Here is a 24024-nt window from a genome sequence, read left to right on the forward strand (position 1 = left end):
TCCTGCAACTGTATAAAAGTAGCTTCCCGGAGCGCACATCTTTGTCCAGCCTAGGGGACAGTGGAGTGTCCCGCCACTGACTGAGCTGTGTCCATTGCCAGGGGGCATATATTTGTAGTATGCCCTGTAGAGTCTATAGGGAACTATTACTGTGCTTCATTTGACAATAAACCTGGCTCGGGATCCTTCGTACCTTACTAGAGTCTGTGGTTTTGGGGGGTTCTCTTGGGGTCTGTTGTGTTAGCGATCTGCGCAGAGCTGGGGAAGCACACAGAGGGAACATGCACGCAGCTATCATCATGGAACAAGAGCAGAGCACCACACCGGTAGCTACCGACAACAATAATCATCTAGTCTGACCTCCTGCACAACACAGGCCAGAGAATTTCACGCAGTGATTCCCACATCAATTACATATTTTATGGTTGAAGTACATCATCCCTTTTAGAAAGACATCCAGTCTTGTTTTAAATATTCCAAGTGCTAGAGAGTCTACCACATCCCTTGGTAAATTATTCCATGAGTTAATTACCCTCACCGTTAAAAGTTTATGACTTATTTCTAGCATGCATTTCTAGCTTCAGCTTCCAGCCACTGGTTCTTGTTATACTGTTTGAAATCTTCTCTTCATGTAGGTACTTTTGGATTGTAATCAAATCACCTCTTAACCTTCTCTTGGATAAACTAGATTGAACTTCTCAAGTCTTTCCCAAGTAGGTTTTCCAGGCCTTGAATTATTCTTGTGGCTCTCTTCTGATCCCTTTCTAATTTTTCGGCTAGCACTATTACCCTGACCTCATGTGATCCTTGTTAAAAAAAAAATCACTCAGCAAATATCCATTGTACCTTTCTGTAATGAACTTGAGTTCAGCACCATGCAGTTGTCACACAAAAGCAACCCTGGGCCCCCAGTTGGGTATTCAATACAAAAAGTTCACCCAATTAAAATAGCACACAAGATCATTGGCGGGATAATGGCCAATAGAATATAGATTACTATCCAATTAAAGTGGAGAATATTACAGGAAAAAAATAAAATATAAGAAGTTAAATCAACAACAGAATGGCAGGTATACAGGGCTGTTAGCATTAATGAGTCAATATTTACCAACATCCAGAACGGGTCAGAATTCACTGACAGTCACCACAATGAGGTATCTGAGATGCCGCCATTATTTTCCGTTCTAAGGAGAGGGCATACCTGGATGGTTGGCACATGCTAACTTTCGAACGGCGACAACTCTATTTACATTCTACATGGCTTTTTGAACCGTAACTTATTGAGACTCTACATTTGTCAAATCTCAGCACAGAACATAAGGAAAATAAATGTTTCTTTTCTTTCTCCTCTGCCCCCATGTTACCAAGTCCCTCTTTGACCAGCTAACCTCCCCACTTAGCAACGTAAGTGCTTTTATATTTCATCTGAAACCACAGCTAGTACGACAGCGTTCTACTTCCCGAGCTTGCTACCACTGGTCTGCCTCCACTCACAGCAGATAAAAAAGAAAATACTGCTTTCAGATTTCACAGTGGCATAAGGGGAATGTGGCAAATGGAAAACTGCCGATTACCAGCAAGTAGTAAAATTATAAAGTTACTGAGCAACCTACCGATCCAAAGAAACCTCCATTAATCTCCATGGCAGGGTCAATTTAAAAGCTTGAAGCCAGCAAGAAAGAATAGCTGGAGAAGTTGCCAGCCATATACTAGGACCTGTTTGTTCAACAGGCCATATATTGGCTTTATTGGCCACAGACTGTTTTATAAAGCAAAGGGGGAATTATACGGTATCTTTCAGTTAACTAGCTTTGAAAAATAGACTCTGTGCACTACCATATTGATTGTCTCTTTGAACCTGAAATATGGCCTTTCTTTGCAATAACAGACGATATGTACACAGCCATATATCACTAAAATTACATGGCTGAAGCAGCTACAAATTGAGACTACTGTTATTGGTAACCTGAAAACATCTATTCGCACCGTAAGTGAATCGAAGAAGGCCTGGACAAAAAAGAATGGTTGGATTTGTGAAACTTGTTGAGGTGGCATCCAGAAAGCACGACGACTTTCAAATGAAAGGACAGGAAGGGGTTAATAATGAAGAGCCACCTGGTGCTCTGATCTGCCGGCAGAAGGGGCCACTCTGGGGTCACTTTCTTCTATGGTGGAGGCGCTGTCCATGGGTCTAAGGATCCACGTAGTCCCCACAGTGGGCAGGCCTGGGATGAAGGGGGCATGCGGTAGCAGCGGCCGGGGAGGTTGGGCCTCTTTCCCTTCATTTCGAGGGTGCCCAGCAGAGAGTCTCTCAGACTCACAGTACAGCCAGAGAACGTATTGCTTTTACACCTGTGCCCCTTTGCAGAACGTCCTGGAGCCAGCTGTGACCATGGGAATCCTAAGGAGCGGGTCCGAGGCTGATGCAAGGGCAAAGAGCCCTGCACTGATCTCAGGGTGTCTGTGGCACCAAGGGCCAGATCTTCCCTGCTTTCTTCTACAAGGGAGAGAGGACAAACCGTCTTCCCTCACTTCTCTCACGCACATTGTCTCTTCTCTATTCGCCAACATCTTAAAATGCCAAAGCTTTTCCTGTTCATCTCTCCCTGGTCCATCCACAGCAGGCAGAAGGAGACTTCTCTCCTGCTGTCCTCTCTGTGCCTAAGTGACCCCAAGCTTCTTTCAGTCCTTCCCAGGCCCTCCTCTTTTATTTCTAATCCTCTCCCTAACAAAATATTCACATAGGAAACCCATTCATCACCCAGAAACTACAATGCCTTCCATCCCTCCCATACCTCAACTACACAAGCTACCCGCAACGTACGTTGTTTAACGGTATTGGAAGCATGTCTAACAATCCTTGAAGCGTGCTGTGGTATTTTATATGAACTGCAGCAAATAAAACTACAGCAAGAAAGCCTAGAATGTGAGATGTGAGTAATAATCTCCCAAGGGAGCTGATGGAAGACCCCTTGTTCGGGACAGTTAAAGCTAGATTGGTCAGATCCCTACACATTATATTGTAGCGGACAATCCTGCCTTTCCTATGGTGGATGCCTTCAAAAAATTCCACTGACATAAACAAAAGCTGCATCTGTGAGCGAAGTGGTACCACTTCCTGGAATAGGCAGAGCACACAGAGGGCTATGAGTATTAGGGCCCAATTCTTAGCTACACAAAGGCCCCTTCATATAGTTCTGGCGATGTTCATGGGCCTTAGAGAGGGTGTTACATTATTTTTGCCAGAATGGCAGAAAAGGGCTTTTAGTATTACTGAATTCAGGCCAGTGTGTCTACTAAGGCTGCAGACACTGAATTACCATAGTCAAAACAACAAATGCACTTGAAGCTCTCTTACTGAATTTAATTCTGGCACCTTCATGATGACTTTAATCAACACCTTAAAAGAGTCAAGTCATTTCTTTTTATAAGCCTGGTCGTTTCTTTTGCATTCAGAGAGGCTTTTGAATGTGCCTGATGTCTTTTCCCCCTTTGTTGTGTCTAATCTTAAGAATTAATTGATGGTAAAAGTATAAAATTCCAACCTTTTGGGGGAACTCCAGAGCAAAACTGAATCATGTCACTAATCATACTGAAGATCATAGCTTCGTGTGCTTTACCTGGCATCATGCAACTACCAAGCCATGACTGATTTCTTTTCATCTTGAAAACTGAAGAAAAACATGAACTGCCAAAAAGACAAAACCCATCTGAGTCTTCAGAACCCTCTGCCAGCCTGTTCCAGAATGGAGTATATTAAGAAAAAGAATCATACATGAAAAAGTTTTATTTCATTTAAATAGGAAATACAATGAAATAGTTGATGTAATAATGTAAAATTAGAACTCAAAGAGGAGCTTTATGCCACCTTTCCTCTTCCCTTATTCTGGGCTGGCCGGGGGACTGAAATTACATCTAGTGTAACTGTAACCCTCTGGGCTGCTCTAAATTATGTCAGAGGCAGTCAGCCACTATGCCACACAATCAATTCTGTCCCAATCTGCTCCTGATAACCCCCTTGTGTCTCTGACACAGCTCCTGCATGGAGCAGGGAGGGCAGTGAGCACAGGTCGGTTACATCAACTTTGTGCTACCCACGGAATCTCCTGTGTCAGACGGATTTCTCATTTGCACTTCTGGGGAGCTTTCTGGTTGCTGAGGACTGAGCCCAAATGCTCCCTTCTTCACTTTGCATAGTTTCTTCTTAGAATAGATACAGCTTCCATAAACTGACCGGAACTCCCCAAAGAAATATTTTACCTGCACCCAGAAACAGTACAGTACCTACAATCACAACCAATAAATCTATGAAGCCTTTTCTCCTAACACCTCTGTGACCTTGATGAAATATGCTTTTCGTACAGGAAGCCCTTCATCACCTGCCATGCTATTTTATCAGGCCTGTCTGCCCTTTTCCGCCATCCAGCCAGAGTGGCTGTCTGCTGTAGATTGCTATCATATGATCTTTCCCTGAACCAGCTGCCTCATTGAATCGATATTGATTCAGACTTGGGTTTCTGCAGCAAATCTGTTGCATTTCCATTAGCAGGACTGCAAATGATCAAACGCAGAAGGCTTCATTTACATCATTCCAGCTCCATGTCGCAGAGTAAATGCACAAATACCTATTAATGTGATCTGAGCCAAATTATGCCTTCTTGTCTCCTGTTGGGAAAGTAGCAGATCCCTTTTTAGAACCAAAGACTATCATCTGCAATGCAAACTGCAAATATAATAGTGAACTTAAAAGTTCAATAGGTGCAGAAAGATAGGAATTCAAGTCCCCTGCAGTGAAAATCCAAACTTAGGGCCTTATCATGCCACCAATTTTTAAGCAGTTCTCCCCACTGATCAAAAACTAATGACGTGCTATGGCCCCAGACACCATTTTTAATAAGGAAGTCATGATGAATATATACTTACGTATATACTTACAGATTATACATTTATATACGCATTAATATAACAAATACAAATGGCTATATGCATATATAAAGAGACAAAGGTTATTGAAGTTCTCCACTGTAAGAGCAAATACCTAATTTTCCATTACAAAAGAGGCTTTGAAAGAAATGTTCAGATCAAGCAATTATAAACAAAAGCCGCCCCAACAAACTAAAACCTGGGTAATTGCAATCACTTCACTCTGAAAAAACCAGAGCATCTTTAGAAGCAAAGGCTTTAGAAATGACTAGAGGCAATGCATTTTAATGCTATCAGCTTTATATAACCAAATATTGAGTCAAGCACTGCACTGAGTTACTACAGGTACAGGCCAGTGACTTGGGGGCTTTTGCACCAATGCGAGCGAGCACAGAATGTGGCCCACTGGTTTTAGATCAATTTAGCCTGCTGCACATACAAACTGAATAACTGTTTTTCAATTAATTAATTTAATGAAAAGGGGGAAAATGGGAGCGAGAAACTAAAAAAAGAACCAAAATTACACAAAACGAATAAAATGCGTGATCCTCTCTGGTGCTATAAACACGTTATTATGACATGTTTCAGAAATCTGAATGGGTTTGCTACTTGTAGCTAATATGAACGATCCACATTTATGGCTCTCCACCCCTGTTTCACACCCACGCATGTGTGCTTATACGTTACAGCCCTGTTGTATTCTGCGTATTGTTACCTTGATTACACACATCTAAAGCTCCTCTCAGCACTTGGATCCTACAGTGACAGGGCTTTAGGAATACACAGAGATTGGAGGGCTCAGTATCCGGGAATATCCTTAACCAAACCTGTTTAACAGAGGCACAGCTACATCTCTCAGGATTTACAATGCTAGGCAGCCAGCCAGCATCTCTATATTGCACGGTGGGTTGGTGGGTTTGGGGACCCTTTTGAATGCTTTTTCACTGGGACCCTTGGCCATATGAAGCCTCATTTTTCCAGAGGGTAGGGTGTAACCTGTTGTAGATAAATGGGGTAGTCAAGCATATACATACACATGGACATACCAAAACCCGCCCTCTATTATCAGTAGTAGCTGGAGTAGTGGAGGCCAGTCAACAGAACAGGCCATGTTTGAGCCGGCATCTTCAGAGTCAATGGGAGCCTTGCCATTGACTTCAATGGGCATGAGATCAGGCCCCAGCTGTTTCAAGATCCATGCTTTGGGAATGGGAGGCCATCTCTTGAGCTCTCCTCCTATATGTTTAACCTTCATGAAATAAACCCCTAGGCTGTTTATCAGCTCTGGCTTCCTGCCCCCTTACTGAAAACAGCTCTGTGCACGACCTCTGAGGGTATGTCTACACTGCAATTAAAAACCCAGGACTGGCCTGTCCATGCTAGCTGTCTCAGGCTCGTGGGGCTCGGGCTAAGGGGCTGTTTAATTGCAACGTAGATGTTCAGGTTCGGGCTGGAGCTCTGGCTGTAGGGCCCTGCAAGGAGGGAGGGTCCCAGAGCTGGGGCTGCAGCCCAAGCCTGAAACTCTACATCAGGGGTAGGCAAACTACGGCCCAGGGGCTGCATCCGGCCCTCCAGACGTTTTAATCCTTCCCTTGAGCTCCTGCCAGGGAGTGGGGTCTGGGGCTTGCCACACGGCTCCCAGAAGCAGTGGAATGTCCCCCCTTCAGCTCCTACTTGTAGGGGCAGCCAAGAGGCTCCGCACGCATGGGAGCTGAAGGGGCGGCGCCTGCGGACAGGGAGGCATGCAGAGTTGCCTGGCCGCGCCTATGCGTAGCAGCCGGAGGGCAGCATGCCGCTGCTTTTGGGAGCTGCTTGAGGTAAGCGCCACCCAGAACCTGCACCCCTGACTCCCTCCTGTCCCCCCTTCCTCCGAACCCCTCGGGCCCACCCTGGAGCACCTTCCTGCACTCCCAACCCATCATCCCCAGACGGAACACTCACCCCACCCCCCCGCACTGCAATCCCCACTTTTTTGAGCATTCATGTGGCCCGCCATACAATTTCCGTAGCCAGATGTGGCCCTTGAGCCAAAAAGTTTGCCCACCCCTGGTCTACACTGCAATTAAATAGCCCCTTCGTCCAAACTCTGCGAGCCCGATTCAGCTGTGGGTGTCCAACTGCAACGTAGATATACCCTAAAAAGCATCCCCCAACTTGTACTACCAGAGAAAGAGAAAGGAATAGCACACCCAGGCCTGTCAGATTACATAACCCCTGCCCGGTGAAAACCATTGCATAAGGGAAGCAAGAAGTGGTGGTGGTATGTGTCTGTGGGGAGGGGCGGTGGGTTGAGATGGAGAGTTGAGGGCAGGTGAAGAAGAAAAATCAAAAGCAGAGGTATAAGAGCCAATCTGGAAAACGAGAAGAGGTGAAGGAGGCAGCAAAACCAGAAGAGTTAAGGGGACAGAACCCAGGGTAAGGAGCAGAAATGTGGACAATATCGACAATGTGATGTAAAGCCACTTAAAAGTCAAGTTTACCCTTACTTTTTTTCCAAACCCTAAAATAGGCCCATTTAGATCAGCAATTATGCCATGGTGCATCGATTATTTTGAGTGGAAAGAGGATGGTTTTTGAGCTAAATGGTCCTGTTCTCAAGTCTGAGATGGCTTTTTTAATGGTCTGAACACCGAAAATAATCATTTTGCTGACACGTCTCCTGAGGAAAGGAACAAAAAGGGGAGACAAGTAAAATATGAGGCAGAAATCAGAGAAATAAAAATCAGAAGAACTGTCTAAGCCAAGGGCAGACAAGTAACAACAATACTTACAGCTTTCCATCTTTAATGCACAGTGCAAGCGATAGCTAACCCCTGGGAGATAGGGACATATTATCATCCTCATTTTACACACGGAGAAACTGAGGAAGCGAGGGGTCATGTGCTCACAGCGACAGTCACGGGCAGAGCTAGCAGTAGAATTCATTGGAATCAATAGGCTGACCACTTGGCTACGCCAGCTCAGTGTGTAGAAGAGTGGAGACACAAAGAAGAGCCCTTCTGCCATGAAGAGCCCAGGTTTTTAGGCACAGTGAGGCACCACTTCATCCAGAAATGTCAAACCAGGCATCGCAAGTGGCAGAAACGTCAGAAGAGACTAAATCACCTGAGCTGACGGAGGAGAATAAAAATGAAAAGATAAAAAGACAAAGGAGCCATGTAGGCGGGGCCTGCCTGGGCCGAGCTGAAGCAGCTCTGCAGTGCCATGCAAGATGCCTGCCGGCAGGTTCCACATCTTGTACCAAATGACGTGCTCAGCTATGCTGATCTATTCATCTAAGCTACTCCAGCAAAATGGATTTACTTCTGATTTAAAGTGATGCAACCTGAGAGCAGAATTTGACCCACCTTGTGCAGTCAATTACACCTATGCAAGGGGAGTGCAGAGTGCTGGGGCCCATTTCGCTGTTGCCTTGCACCTAATACTGTCCTTTTCACTAGTGCAACGTCAGAATCTGAGTGTTTTACGGTTACTTTGCACTGATGCAATTGACTATGCAAAATGCAGGGCTACGAAGACTCAGGCCAAGTGTAAGGAAGTGGTGAATCGGACCCTGTGGCTGTCCAGAAGAGCTATAAAACCCATGGCTCTAACTCAAAAGTTACAGAGATCTTAAGGCTAGCACCACAGCTATCTAGCTACAATTTATCCTCTACCTTCACTTGCATATTATCAATTTTGCTCACATGAATAGGTTTAAGAACTTAATTGGTTTGGGCACAATCCCTTTAAATGGAAAGTGAAAGCAGCTTAAAGATCTATCAGGAGGGAGGAATAGTTTAGATATTATGCAGCTATAAACAAAACAATTATTATGAAAACATACCCATTAGAGGACTATGGAAACATAATCATTAGAGTACGTGATGCCTTGCTGCAGGATTGCACTTAATGAGAAAAAATAGAATTTAGTTCCTGCACTGTATTCCTATTCATAAGATCTACATGTCTTAGACATAATATTCTATAGACCCCACCTAAATGAAACATTCACACATATAATTTAGCAGAAACTGACATGCCTCACACATGTGGACACTTAGAAATGTTTGCTTCTGTTTTCTGTTTCAGCAAAGGAAAAATGACCATTTAAAATGGGGAGCCACCAAGGAAGGAAAGACATTATTTCTGTACTGAGAGAACACGAAGTATAATAATACCAGGTAGACCGGTCTTGGGACTAACACAGCTGACACAATTACTAGGATTGTCTCTCTCCTGCTCTCTCCCAGATTCCAGGATAAAGAAGAATCAATTAGCCCTCAACAGACTATGACCTTGAAGGATAGAGCTCTAAACGGAATATGCTGAGTTAGATAGAAAAGAGAAGAGGAGAAACGGATTCTAAAGTGCACTGAAGGGTCTGGTTCAGAAATGATATGTCAGTCACTGAATAGGAGCCATGACAGCTCTTATTTAGTCCTCGATGGAAAATTATCAATGCAAAGAGAAAGCTCACATGTTTTTTCTGAATAAATTACCTAGTCATGCTGGAAAAAGGAGAGAGGGTGAGATGCCATAAGGCCAATCCAACTTACAGATGTTACTTCCTGAGACACCATTCCCAGAATTTTACACTTGACACAACTGTTCATAAATAATAAAGTTTCAATGCAGTTTTTTGTTTATCCCTCTAACTTTTGCTGGCATAACATAGACTATGTTCGCAATCCAGTTTAAAATACCTCAGGACCAAATGCCTCTTTGAACTCTGTGGTAGATATTGTACAATCTGCCTTTCCACCCTTATTTCCACAGGGATTCAAGGAACTGCAGCTGCTTGAAGCTTCAGAACTTGCTACACTTACGCTTTAAGGCAGCAGTAAATCTTTCTCACTTTGTGCAAACCAAACAAAATCAATTGCCAACCCCCTCTTTTCTTTCTATCAAGATCTATGTGGAAGTCAGATCCCTTAACACACTTAGTAGATATTTATCTAAAAAAATTAATTCCCGGACAGCCGTTTATTTCCCAGATGTGAGTGGATCTGAATGCAGATAATGGCTTGTTGCCTGTGGCTGCTCACCAGCTAGTCATTTACTTCAGACTCTGAGTGATCAAGTGAGAGCAAACCAGCTGTTCCATGTTGAATTTTGCAGGGTGGTACGTTGCTGTTATTGCAGAAGCTGCTCTTGATTCCTCCCACCCCCAGCCCGCAAGCTATTTCAGTGGGATGGTGTTCTTAGGTCACTTTGCCAGGTGCAAAGAGGTGGGGATTGCAGTGACATCTGTCACACCTTTAATGATACTTCTGAGGTTTGTCGATGATACTGCTACAAAAAGGAGTTGCTGTGCTAATTACTTCTGGGAGGAAAAAACCCTTTGTCATCATGGCAAAAGCTGGTCCCAATAACTTAATCCAGAGTCTCCCAACTGATTGTAAACTAGGAAAATAATGCTTTTGTTTGACTGCACACCCGTGTCTTCTTATCAGACTCTTCTCCTCAGAAAACTTACTCTCCATCTAACAGCAAGCCATCATACATTATTGAAGCAAAAGGCTACATAGGGTTATACATTTTTATCTTTACATTTTCCTTTCAGTATCGTTGGAACTTCATTTGACATTATGCTAACTGGGCCATGGGTCAAGTCAATGAAGGTATACCTACGTACACCAGCTGAGGATCTGGCTCATGACATTTTCTAATATAAAACATAACTAACCCAAGATGATTACTGAAAGAGTAAACGGTGCTCCTGATCCTACATTGTGTCTGAGCATGCTTCAAAGCTGGATTCAGTGGCAAAACTCTCATTGATTTCAATGGAAACAGGATGAGGCCAAGTACGTATGAATCACCAAGTCATCAGCCTGCAGTGGTTTAGGAAGGGCACAAAGGAAGGAGACTAGAGGGTCGCCTAAGCAAGCTTACAACAAAATTTGTTGCCAGTTTTAACCACTGGAGACCTTGATTGTGGATACCCGGCCTGGTCTTTAGCACAGCTGTCTTTTCACTTACAAGAGTTACAGAGATCACAGGCCATCCGGCCTAACCTGCTCCCATCTGACAGGTTACAATGAAACGTTGAATAGATCATATGTTTTACAATGTTTTACATAGATGTTTTACAATGAGCACGGAGAAATTTCTCCAGAAGCTTGATTTGTAAAAGGCTAACTCGGGGCCCAATTCTACATGTATGAGCTCCTTAACCAAATCATCCGAGCTAAATCAACGAGACAACACTCATGAGTAATTGGTTTCAGAGTAGCAGCTGTGTTAGTCTATATTCGCAAAAAGAAAAGGAGTACTTGTGGCACCTTAGAGACTAACAAATTTATTTGAGCATAAGCTTTCGTGAGCTACAGCTCACTTCATCGGATGCATTCATGAGTAAGGTTTTACAGCGTCAAACCCTTGAGGAGGAAAAAACCCCCCAACAACCTGTAATGAGCCCTGAATGAAAAAATAGCCATAATTGTAATTGCTACATTAACAACTCTGGAATTTTTAGAGCTGCTACAAATGTACTGTCGCCCTTTCCCACTGCACTCACTGACTGCTTCAGGAAGATGGCAGGGGCATTTATCAGCAATGCAAGACAGGAAAGAGGAAATAGTCGTGCTTTAGAGACAGGACAACGATATTAACAAATATAGGGGACTCAAAGCAATATGCAAATCAAATTGATCACTGAAATGGCATGCTAAATTACATGAAAAAGATACCAATCAAAATGTAATTAAACTGATTCAGCCTTTTGTATAATGTATGCAATGAAATAACTTGTGAAGACTTGCCTCTTGATAACTGGCCAGGATATATGTCTTTACAAAATATCCTTTCTGGTACAACCACCATGTCTATTTAGCAACAGTTTCAGAGAGCTTGTGATCCACCCCTGAACCTCGCTCAGTTTATTCCAACCTAACATGCAATGTCAGATGCAAGGAAAAGATACAGAACAATCACAGTCCTTTGTGGAAGAAAAAAATTAGCTGCTACTTACAAAGTTTTGGTGCAATTTGGAGATTAGTTTCTGTTGTTTGTGCCTGAGACACGGTGGTAGCCTCTCTCACCTCAGGCTCCAGCGTGGGCGGAGGGAAGGAAGGTGCGGCGGAGGGCAACAATGAAAAATCTAAGACACGGTTATGCGGAGAAGGCAAGAGGAAAGGCTCGGAGGGCACTAGTGAACTATCAGCTTGCACTGTAACTTCAACCTTGGTTTCAGGGCTCGGTACTGGGAAAGGTGAGGTATGCACTACCGAAGGCACCCAAGCAGACAGAGCAGTAGGTTCCACTGAAATCACCGGGTCTTGCCCTATCCTCCCAGGGTCTAGGTGGGTAGGAGAGTCATACTCAAAAATTTTGTCTACAAACACCCACTTGAGGCCAGCAATGCAGAGGCAGAGGCTGAGCAGGCAAGCCAGGATAGGGACGATGCAGATCTTTTCAGAGTTGAGGCAGCCCCTCAGTCGCTCTGCCTCCAGGCACACGCAGCAAGTAGCGGCAAGGCCTGCTATTCCCTGGACCCTCCCGTCCTCCGTTTGCACCCCTGACATGTTGTCCTCAGCGGGGAGCCCTTCAAGAGACGCAGCAGGGTTCAGCTGAGTCGAGGAGTGGGGAAAAGTCTCTGCAGATACTTCAGACATATTTAAGCATAAAAATCTCAACCAGCTCACCTCCAAAAGGCCTTAACTCTATCACAGTCCATTACTATGAGACAGGCAAAAATCAAATCGCCCAACTCTGGAAAAAGTCATACAGTGGGAGTCAGTAGAGAGTCCAAGTTCAAGAACAGCATCTGAACTGGGAGAGGGAAAAAATAAAAAAAACCCCTCTCCTATTAAACAAGAAATAGAGTTGCTTAGTAATTACTTAGCTCCCATTTCCTGGCCACTTTTATAATTCCTTCAACGCCTCTCAAGCCATCCCAGCTCTTCCGAGGGGGCTGGTGGTGGTGGTGTGTGGGGGGGGACACCGCACCAAACAAAGCACAAATTGTTAGATTAAGTGAACCAATAGCCCAGGGCGAAAGGCTGGCTCCTCACCTTGAGCGTCTGAGGCTGGTGTCTGCTGAGACGAAGAAAACAACCGTCATGCAGCAGAAGCAAAAGCAAAATGAGGCACAGCAGCAACGGTGGCAGCAGCGGCAGAGGTAACAGTGCCAGTAGCAACAGCATCCTGCTGTGTAAAAGCCGCGGCTGGAAGAGGCTGAATCATTACAGAGCAGCAGGTGCCTGCTCCCTGAGCATCCCTGCAAACAATATCATTGCACAGAGGTTTGAAAGGAAGCGCAATGCCAGGAGGGTGGTAACTCCCTTCTTCCCCCCACCCCTTCCTCTTTGTCCTTCTTGAGCACTCGCTCACTTTCCTCCTCTTTTTTTCCCCCCTCTCCTCCCTCACAGTCTGTTTCTCTGATATACGGACACCCTCTCTCCTTTGTCTCCCCGCCCCCACCCCTCTGCAGGACGGCTCTGAGTGAAATCAGTACACCCAGCAACACAGGACTGCTAGTGACTTCCTATTTTATCCAATTAGAAGGAATAAAGGCCATCAAATCAAAGGGAGGCAGGCAGGCAGCAGTTATGCGCTCTCTCTCTCTGTCTGTTCCTTCCACTGTTTGGTCAGAAGAAGATGGTAATCGATTACAGCAATCTAACAAAGCTGAGATGGGGGTGTAGATGGTAGGCTTATGGGTTAGACCTGATGCTCAGCAAGTCTGATATCTGATCTCTCCCAAGGGAAGTAGGCTTTTCTACTGCAGTTTCTTCCTGCCTGTCGGGTAGAGATAGCATTCCTTCTCAATCACTCTAATAAGTTTAACTCTCTAACAATGGGGTGATGCATCTTAGGGAAACGAATATTTAAAAAAAGTCATTTTAATCTTTGACAAATTTGCCTGTAAGTTATTATGGAGAGGGGGATTGCACCAGCTTTTTAAATTCTGTTTTGGAAATAAATTTAACATTCTTAAAAGAAAATCCATCTCTCAAGAGCTAGTTTGTAACTGATACAGAAAATACAATGTTTAGGTCCTGCTTGAAATTGACAAAGATCAAGGAAATCCAGCATTAATAAAGCTTCTGCTCTGTCCTTAACTTGGTCCATTGTTTCTCTGTATTGCAAAGATCTGTTACATCCTATGGTGCTTATTCATGCCTCACTTAAATTAGCATAAATCAAGGAGCAGCTTCACTGAAGTCAAAAGAGCTATAATGGTGTAATGGAGATCAGAATCAGGCCCTTTATGTGTTAGAATACATTGGCATAATATTAACATATACAATGAGAAAAGGGGCTCTGATTCTCAGCTCCTCTCCTCCGCCTTGTGCCATCATTTCCACCAGGGAATTGGCAGCGTTTTACACCCATTTTATACTGGTACGAATGACGGCACAAGGCGCAAGGAAACAAAGAATCAGTCCCTCTGAATTGTCCTGGTTTTGTTTCTTGTTTCGAATGATACTTAGTGACTAGTTTCCTTTTTATTTATTCATGGTAGTTGAAAATAACTAACTCCCACTGGGACCGCAGTGTAAGGGGGAGTAATCTTTGTATAAACCAGGGTTATTGGCACTGAGGTAGTTCCATGGGTGATCTGCTGTTTATCGAGAGTGAACACCACCACCAGTTTCTTTGGTGCCACTGGGACACATTTATACCTGGTGAAAATCAACTGGTGTCAAAGGAATTATACCAGGAATGACTTTGTCCCATTATATTAAATTAAACCAATAGGGGTCTGCACTCAGCTATGTTTATCAAATACTTCCTCTTAAATGAAAACAAATTGAGCATTAAGGCTCAGAAGTCAAGCTCTCATAAGCTAGACAATGCCAAAATGTTGCAGCAGTAGACAACGGGAGTCCAAGGTACTCAGCACCTTCCAGAAACACATCCATGCAGAGTATCTTTGCTTGGCCAACTGTAGCAGCGGTTCTCAACCTATTTACCACTGCAGGCTGCATATGCAGCTCTCTCTGTGTTATGTGGGTGGCATCCACACAATATATATACTACGTGTGCGGCCCTGAGGATGACACATGGGCCACAGCTCTGTACTGACAGGGCTGCAAGTGACCCACGGGCTGAGAACCACTGAACTACACAATAGTACATGGCAGAACAACATGTGAGAGTCTGGGGAGAGACCCATGGTTACATTAAAAAAAAATCCACAGCTGATAGCAACATTCTTTATAAAAATATAATCAACAATCCAAGGCTGTAATTCCATTGTGGGATCTGGTCTTAAGGTTTATGATGTGATCAGAAATCTCTGCCAGAATGATTGCCTTTGATCACATAGAGTTGCTTATCTTTTTACCTTTGCATTAGCTAGCTGATCATACTGCATCTTTTGGCAAATATAGCAAAATACTTCCCAAATGGCAATGAATCACACACATTACATTGCAACTGTAAGGTAGGGAGTATTATACTCTTTCTACAGATGAGGATCACAACGTTTGAGTGTCTTATACACATCTTCTAATGCAGTGGTTCTCAAACTAGGGCTGCCGCTTATCCAGGGAACATGGTGCGGACGCGGCAGGTAAACAAACTGGCCTGTCCCGTCAGGGGCTTTCCCTGAACAAGGGGCAGGCCTAGTTTGCGAACCACTGTTCTAATGCATTTCACCACTGGATTTTTTTTTATTCAGCCTAACTATTTTCCAAATCTTGCTTTTTTATTACCCCTAACTATGACTCTTTCGCACACCTGGATCCCTCCAAATACGGGTAATCCATTACCATATTCCCCCACATGGAGCTGCCTTTTAGGAAAACTACATATATTTAGTTTTCTGAATCTTTCTCTGTAGCTCAGTCCCTCTACCCTATTCATCATTTCTGTTGCCCTTCTCTCAGTTTTCTCCTCTTTGTTGACATCTCTCTGGTGCGGAGATGAACAGATGTGAATGTGGTAGGGGCAGGCTCACAAGTCCCATGTAATTAATAAATAATGTCTAGTTCTATGGAGGGTGTAGAAAGGGACGATCACCTCCTTCGCTCATGCTGTGACACCTCTGTGTATGCAGACCAACAACCTGCCGTTCTTCCTTTACCACCACACCGCAAGCTGAAGACCACTAGGGCCCCACTGTACGTCAAGCTCTAATTCTGTGCACTTGGCCTGGCCATTTATTTTCAGCCCTTCCACTGGGTTTTCAATCTGTGTAACATGTCCACACTCATTTGAAATTGTTGCTCAGGCCGTGCTTTGTGGGAGTCTCACACATATCAGTTAGAACAAGCTCCCTTGCAAACGGTAGGTGGATCCCCACTGCCCACCTCAGCTGCGACCCTCTGCTGAAGAGAGACACACCACGGCACAGACGGGTGCCACAACCACACGCAGCGCACGCAGCTCTCTCCTGCTCGCTAGGCGGACTGCCCCTGCTGGGGGACTGCCTGTCCCGTGTCACTGGGAGCAGGGTTGTGCGAAGGTGGGGTGGGGCAGGAGGGAGGGAGCTGTGATAAAAACTCAGCATGCATCGCATCACTGCAGCTGCTGAACATGACTGGCAAAAAACAGAGTAACTTACTGTAGCTCCTCATTTGTTTCAGCTACTCCTCCACATGCCAAGGCCCTGCCCGTCTGCACTGTCTCAGCACTTCGCTCGTCTAGGACGCAAACCCTTCCTGCTGCCTGCTTCAGCAGCATCACAACAGGCCTGGCTCCCCTCCAAGCTGCAGTAACCCCCTCCATCGGTCCAGCTTCTCCCTGCTCTTGACTGCAGGTCCCTTACACCACAGCACCACTAGGCCTGGCTCATTCTCTGCCTCCTCAGCATTAGCACTCAGTTCCTATCCTCCCTCACACAGGTCTCACTCCCCCCTCCCCATGATCCCCTTCCCGCCTAGCCAGCTGCACTGCTGCTCTCATCACCCACTCAACCCCCCAAGCCCGCCCACACCCCCGAGGTTTAACAAACCCCACTGCCCTCCCTCACCACGGGGTGGGTGGGGCCACACCCTTGTTGTGGACCATCAGGGCTCCATTCACTTCTTCTGTGCCAACAAGCTTCTGCATGGGAATTGGAGCCCAGGGAGCAAAGTCTGCATCCTCTCCCACTCTGCGTTTCTGGCCCTGCTCCACACATGGAACCGGGGCCAGGGGGACAATCTGCCCGAGTGCTGTAATTCTAGCTCTGAGAAGCGATTCGTCTGGGCCAGAAAAATTGCTGGTCAAGGCACCCTCTCACACATAATCTACAAAAGAAGACATCCGTGGCTAGGACATGTGCTGAGAATGGAAAAAGAATGCTTACCAAATACCACCCTTGAACCAAAGCCAGAAAACGCAAGAAGAAAGAGAGGAAGACCGCGAATAACATGGAAACAATCAGTTCTGAACAACATCAAGCACCTCAACATGAAATGGGAAGACTTGGAGAGAAGGGCAGTTGATAGGCAACGATGGCAAATGGGGGTAGCCCAACGTGCTGCAAAGCACGGGGTGTGAAAAAGGAAGGCACTGGAAGAGGAGGCACGCTAGTACACCTTATCTCGCTTCACCTGGGGAGTGGGGGGGAATTTCTTGCCGTTTGCTGCTTTCTACCTATAGCAGGGGTGGGCAAACTTTTTGGCCCTAGGGCCACATCAGGGTTGCGAAACTGTATGGAGGGCAGGGTAGGGAAGGCTGTGCCTCCCCAAACAGCCTGGCCCCTGCCCCTTCCCACTTCCCGCCCCCCGACTGCTCCCCTCAGAACCCTCAACCCATCCAACCCCCCCTGCTCCTTGTACCCTGACCACCCGCTCCCTGGACCCCCGTCCCTAACCACCTCCCCGAGGACCGGCAGCTGCAAGGTTTGGCTTTTCATTCCTGCATTACCATAGTAGGAAAGATGTATATTGCTTTAACATGGTTCTGTTGCAGGTTAGAGAAGATGAGCAGCTGGGAGTCAAACCAACAATGGGTTAATGGGAATGGAGACCCTGAAAGGGAAGTGAGTCTGGGTGACTTGTCTATAGCTTGCCGGTGCAGAAGTTAACCAAACTAACCCACTGGTAACAAATCATAAGAGTAGGCTAGGCAAGGGTCTCCGTAGGTGAACTCCCAGTCTACAGCAGTATGTCTGTGTACGTACATGACTTGGGCCTCTTTGGCCAAGAGGAAAAGGTGGTGCAGATTCCATGTCAATGAAGCTGCTGTGTGACTGTGACCGGACTCCTGCCATATAATAAATGGTGGACTTGGACTTAGAAGTTTGCAAAATGTTTTTGTATTTGGTGGAGCACTTTGCCAGTAAATTTAATATACATCCCTTCACTGCTGTAAGTTCTCAAGAAGAAGAGAGAAAAAATAATTATTCTCAAGACTGAGATGGGGGGAAGTGAGCAGAGGAGTTGGTAGAGGCTGTATCAGTCCTTCTGACTGAATAGTGTCTAACGTGGTTTTCACACATTTTAAGGATAGAAGTCACCCTTTTGGTCTGACTTCCTGCATAGCACAAGCCACAGAATGTAACACTATAGAGAACCATCCTCCAACAAGCCACAAATATACATAAAACATTTCTCAAAATAAAGAATAAATAAATATATAATCACCATGAAGAATATCCACTGCCAGCAAAGTAAAGCGACGAGTAACATTATTCTCAGGTGGTCACTCGTCCATGTACCAACCAGGCCCAAACCTGCTTATGGGTTTATAAATTAGGCCTGATAAGCTTTATTACTCTTAGCATGAGGGTAATCTGATTTGAAATATCCAGCTGCTACAACCTCACTTTAACTCAAAATATTCCCTACCTGGATTCCCTAAGAGTACACTACATTCTGGGAAGCATCAGGACCCGAAGAGACAAAGTATGTGCTCATGGGCAGATGTATTGTACGTTACACTTGGACATGTTGAGTCACAGGTTGAGAATGGATGATGGTTAGTAGCAAAATACTGGTATTGGCAAAGTGACTACATTCCGTCCATTGCACTCTCGGAACTTTCAAACAGACACGAGCAACAATATACTCTTGTGGTATTAATACAGGGAACCACTCTATCAATTTGCATTTCATTCCATTTTTGCCATACACTGAGAAATTGAAAACAGTGTAACTAGGAGGATTAAAAAGCTGCACACTCATTAATATGGGATTGATGATTAAGGTTAAAAGGATCCCGCTTATTGATTATGGGCCACTTTCTTCCAATTAAATAAATGCAGCATTTAGAAGACGAAGGTCATCAAAAACCACCAAGCGTGCCCAATGCATATCGACACTGACAGCAGTTACCCCCTCTCCCCGAAGTGTATCGACGTGTGTGTATCGATATGTATACATAAGGAGATATCCATGTCATAAATTGGGGAACCACATGGTAGATCCATTTATCATGCACCTTTGAGGACTCACCTGCCCTCTGCCCACTAATCCATCTCCCCAGGGACTAATTCCAGCCATCTGAACCTCTGAGAATTTCAAAGAGCTCCCATGAAACACTCCCACATAAAAAATGCTTAAGGAGAAATCCTATTTCTCTGTAAGTCCTTCACTGGAACGGCAAAAGCTAAAAGCGAGACCAACCTGAGCCTCGCTGTCACGTACAGAAGACATAATTTTTCTGCATGGGAGTGTCACCAGGGCTGTCGCGTCTCCCTGGCTCCAAACCATGTGCTGCCATGCTCGGCTTTTCAAGGAGGTTTATTTTCACAACAGAGGATTATCAGACAGGCAGAACACAGTCTGAACTCAATCCTCAGTGACAGGCTTCAGGGCCACCCCTCCAAGGGGTCTCTGGCCCTCCAGCTCCTGCAGGCCAGCTCTGCTCCCCTCCTGGAGCAGCAGTCACAGGGCCGCTCCCCTGAGCCCTTTGCTCCTGGGACCCACCACAGGTGCTAGCTCCACTCCAGTGTGACTTCCCGTCTGAGGCTCTGCCTGTTACAGCCCTCCCTCTCCAGCTGCCTACTAGCAGCCCTGTATAGGCCCAGGTGTGGTCCAGCCCTCTTTTAAATGGCTGGATTGGGCTCTGGTCCAGGGAGCTGGGCTTCATCTATCTGCAGGGAGTCACAGTTCCTTCCCTGCTCCCACCTTGCTCTAAGAAGGGGACAGGGGAAGGAATTCATGACAGCCCTTTTGCAGGTGCAGATGACTTCTGGGCAGTGCATGCTCGGGGGTGGAGTGAAGGTTCTGTCTACTTCCTGACCAACTAGAGAGAGAGAGAGACAGAGAGAGAGAGGGAGTGAGAGAGAAAGAGAGAGAGAGAGCGTGTGTGTGTGTGTGTGTGAGAGAGAGAGAGAGAGAGAGAGAGAAAGAGAGAGAGAAGCAGATGTCCCATGAATCCTGCTTTCTCCCATGCACACATAGCAGACCCCTCCCCCTCCCTCTGCCATATCCCAATGTCATTGGGAGAACAGCTGTGCTGGAAATCTGTACTTTTTTTTCTCACCTATGGTTTTTGGTACGTGCGTCTCCTTTAAGGAAAAGGCAGGAAAGCTTCAGTGCTAAATACATATAGGCCCTAATCTGACACAGCACTTAAGCATGCGCTCAACTTCAGTGGGATCCCTTTGTGAAGACTAATACATTCCCTTGTGATGTGCAAATAAAAGATAGGACGCAATCTTCAACAAGCCTTCTCGAACATGTACCCGGAAGTATGTCAGCTGGGGGCAACCACAACAACATATATTTATCAGAAACCTGCAGACCAGTCATTAGGAATGTCAGTGCACTTGAAAGGTTAATGCTCATCCCAGCATGCATTTTGACTTTACCGTGGAATCATCTATATTTACAGCGTATACACATATACTATCTATTGGCAGGATGCAGACTCTTTAAGGGCAATCACTGCGGTTTACAGAAACGTGCTTCACTAAAAACGACGGGTTCTCCCAAGAAATGTGAATCGTTTCAATCTTTGCTGCAAGTAATTGTAATGTAAAGATACAATAAGATGGGCTGTTGTTTAATGGGAACAAAAGGGTCTTCTGACTCTTTTCAGCCTCCAGTGAAATGTGAGACACTGCGTCTCTTTCATCCTAATCAGAAGCAGAGTTTGTGGCACTCCCTGTGACGCAGGACTATGACATGAAACATGAATTTCAGGAGCTTTAATCAATGGCAATAAATTGCTCAGCTGATGTATACACAGGCTCAGACTATGTTGAATACTGGAACTGTCCAATGGAAAAGATAATCAGGGGAATTATATGGTAAAGTAGCATTCAGGAAATGAGCAGACAGTTTAATACAAGAAATAGAAAGCACCCAACTCATTCCTCCTGCCTAGGAGAGTAAGCGGTGGGAAAGAGACGAGTACACAGCGTGTGTTTTACTTGAGAACAGTATTCTTCTCACCTCCCCCAGTGCTGCAGCATCTGAGTGGCTCACAGTCTTTAACGTTTTTATCCTCACAACACAGCTCTATGAGTTAGCAAAGTGCGGTGATCCCCATGCTACAGCTCAGGCACAGAAAGACTCACCCAAGACCATACAGGAAGCCTGTGGCAGAGCAGGAATTTGAACCTAGGTCTCCAGAGTTCCAGGCAGTGCTCTAACCACTGGGCCTTCCTTCCCCTCTGCCAAACCTCAGGAAAAGATGACACAAGCAGCACCTATAGTTCGTTCAGCAGGCTCTGCACCAAGTTGAGTTCTTAATAAAGAACCCGAGGATGAGGGCAAAAGTGTTTTTCTGCTCCTCCCCCACCCTATTTAGGGGCTGATTTACCACCCTCCCCCCAGTTCAATTTAGAGATTCCTTGGAAAATAAATGTAAATAGGGTAAAGGGACTCAACCCTGCATGGGGATATATGATATACATACTACATAATTATTCCATGGGGAAGCTTAAAAAAGAAAATCAAGGCTTTGCAGCCAGTGCAAGATGGAAGTATTTTTACAACTTAAGAACATAAGAATGGCCATACTGGGTCAGACCAAAGGTCCATCTAGCCCAGTATCCTGTCTCTTAACAGTGGCCAATGCCAGGTGCCCCAGAGGGAATGAACTGAACAGATAATCATCAAGTGATCCATCCCCTGTTGCCTATTCCCAGGTTCTGGCAAACAGAGGCTAGGGACACCATCCCTGCCCATCCGGGCTAATAGCCATTGATGGACGTATCCTCCCTGAATTTATCTAGTTCTTTTTTGAACCCTGTTATAGTCTTGGCCTTCACAACACCCTCTGGCAAAGAATTCCACAGGCTGACTGTGTGTTATGTGAAAAAATACTTCCTTTTGTTTGTTTTAAACGGGCTGCCTATTAATTTCACTTGGTGGCCCCTAGTTCTTGTGTTATGAGAAGAAGTAAATAACACTTTCTTATTTACTTTCCCCACACTGGTCATGATTTTATAGATCTCTATCATATCCCCCCCACTCGTCTCTTTTCTAAACTGAAAAGTCCCAGTCTTATTAATCTCCCCTCATACGGCAGCCGTTCCATACCCCTAATAATTTTTGTTGCCCTTTTCTGAACCTTTTCCAATTCCAATATATCTTTTTTGAGATGGGGTGACCACATCTGCACACAGTATTCAAGATGTGGGTGTACCATGGTTTTATATAGAGGCAATATGATATTTTCTGTCTTATTATCTATCTCTTTCTTAATGACGCCCAACATTCTGTTCGCATTTTTGACTGCCACTGCACATTGAGTGGATGTTTTCAGAGGACTATCCACAATGACTCCAAGATCTCTTTCTTGAGTGGTAACAGCTAATTTAGATCCCATCATTTTATATGTATAGTTGGGATTATGTTTTCCAATGTGCATTACTTTGCATTTATCAACACTGAATTTCATCGGCCATTTTGTTGCCCAGTCACCCAGTTTTGAGAGATCCTTTTGCAGCTCTTCACAGTCTTCCTGGGACTTAACTATCTTGAGTAGTTTTGTATCATCTGCAAATTTTGCCACCTCACTGTTTACCCCTTTTTCCAAATCATTTATGAATATGTTAAATAGGACTGGGCCCAGTACAGACCTTGGGGGGACACCACTATTTACCTCTCTCCATTCTGAAAACAGGCCATTTGTTCCTACCCTTTGTTTCCTATCTTTTAACCAGTTACCAATCCATGAGAGAACCTTCCCTGTTATCCCACGACAGCTTACTTTGCTTAAGAGCCTTTGGTGAAGGACTTTGTCAAAGGCTTTCTGAAAATCTAAATACACAATATCCACTGGATCCTCCTTGTCCCCATGCTTGTTGACCCCCTCAAAGAATTCTAGTAGATTGGTGAGGCATGATTTTCCTTTACAAAAACCATGTTGATTCTTCCCCAACAAATTGTGTTCATCTATGTGTCTGACAATTTTGTTCTTTACTATAGTTTCAACCAGTTTGCCTGGTACTGAAGTCAGGGTTACCAGCCTGTAAATGCCAGGGTCACCTCTGGAGCTCTTTTTAAAAATTGGCTTCACATTAGCTATCCTCCAGTCGTTTGGTACAGAAGCTGATTTAAATGATAGGTAACAGACTACAGTTAGTAGTCCTGCAATTTCACATTTGAGTTCCTTCAGAATTCTTGGGTGAGTACCATCTGGTCCTGGTGACTTATTACTGTTTAGCTTATTAATTTGTTCCAAAACTTCCTCTATCTGGGACACCTCAATCTGGGACAGTTCCTCAGATTTGTCACCTAAAAAAAATGGCTCAGGTTTCGGACACGTACTCAACTGTGAAGACCGATGCAAAGAATTCATTTAGTTTCTCCGCAATGGCCTTATCGTCCTTGAGTGCTCCTTTTAGCATCTCGATCATCCAGAGGCCCCACTGGTTGTTTAGCAGGCTTCCTGCTCCTGATGTAGTTAAAACATTTTTTTGCTATTACTTTTTGTGTCTTTGGCTAGCTGTACTTCAAATTCTTTTTTGGTCTTTCTAATTATATTTTTACGTTTCATTTGCCAGAGTTTATGCTCCTTTCTATTTTACTCACTAGGACTTAACTTCTACTTTTTAAAGGATGCCTTTTTGCCTCTCACTGCTTCTTTTGCTTCATTGTTTAGCCACAGTGGCTCTTTTTTGGTTCTCTTACTATGTTTCTTAATTTGGGGTATACATTTAAGTTGAGCCTCTATTATGGTGTCTTTAAAAAGTTTCCATGCAGCTTGTACTTTTGGTGCTGTACCTTTTAATTTCTGTTTAACTAACCTCCTCATTTTTGAGTAGTTCCCCTTTCTGAAATT

The 24024-nt window shown here is 44.8% G+C and overlaps 1 protein-coding gene across 12 annotated transcripts in view; it reads right to left on the reverse strand.

Annotated features, from left to right (window-relative positions):
* Window positions 1-24024, reverse strand: part of NRG1 (neuregulin 1) — a 720225-nt gene that overhangs the window by 114001 nt on the left and 582200 nt on the right. For 2 of the 12 annotated variants that reach the window (XM_043546674.1, XM_007063063.4), the window contains exon 1: window positions 11879-13141. The exons of 7 other annotated variants lie outside the window; for them this stretch is intronic. In XM_043546674.1, coding sequence (XP_043402609.1) covers window positions 11879-12521 — 643 coding nt within the window. In that variant the 5' untranslated portion in view covers window positions 12522-13141. Of the gene's footprint in view, window positions 1-11878; window positions 13309-24024 lie in introns of those variants that run through there. 3 more of the 12 variants (XM_043546670.1, XM_027825490.3, XM_043546673.1) reach the window with 3 other exon arrangements.

The sequence above is a fragment of the Chelonia mydas genome, chromosome 5, assembly GCF_015237465.2.
Source record: "Chelonia mydas isolate rCheMyd1 chromosome 5, rCheMyd1.pri.v2, whole genome shotgun sequence".
Taxonomy (NCBI): Eukaryota; Metazoa; Chordata; order Testudines; family Cheloniidae; genus Chelonia; species Chelonia mydas.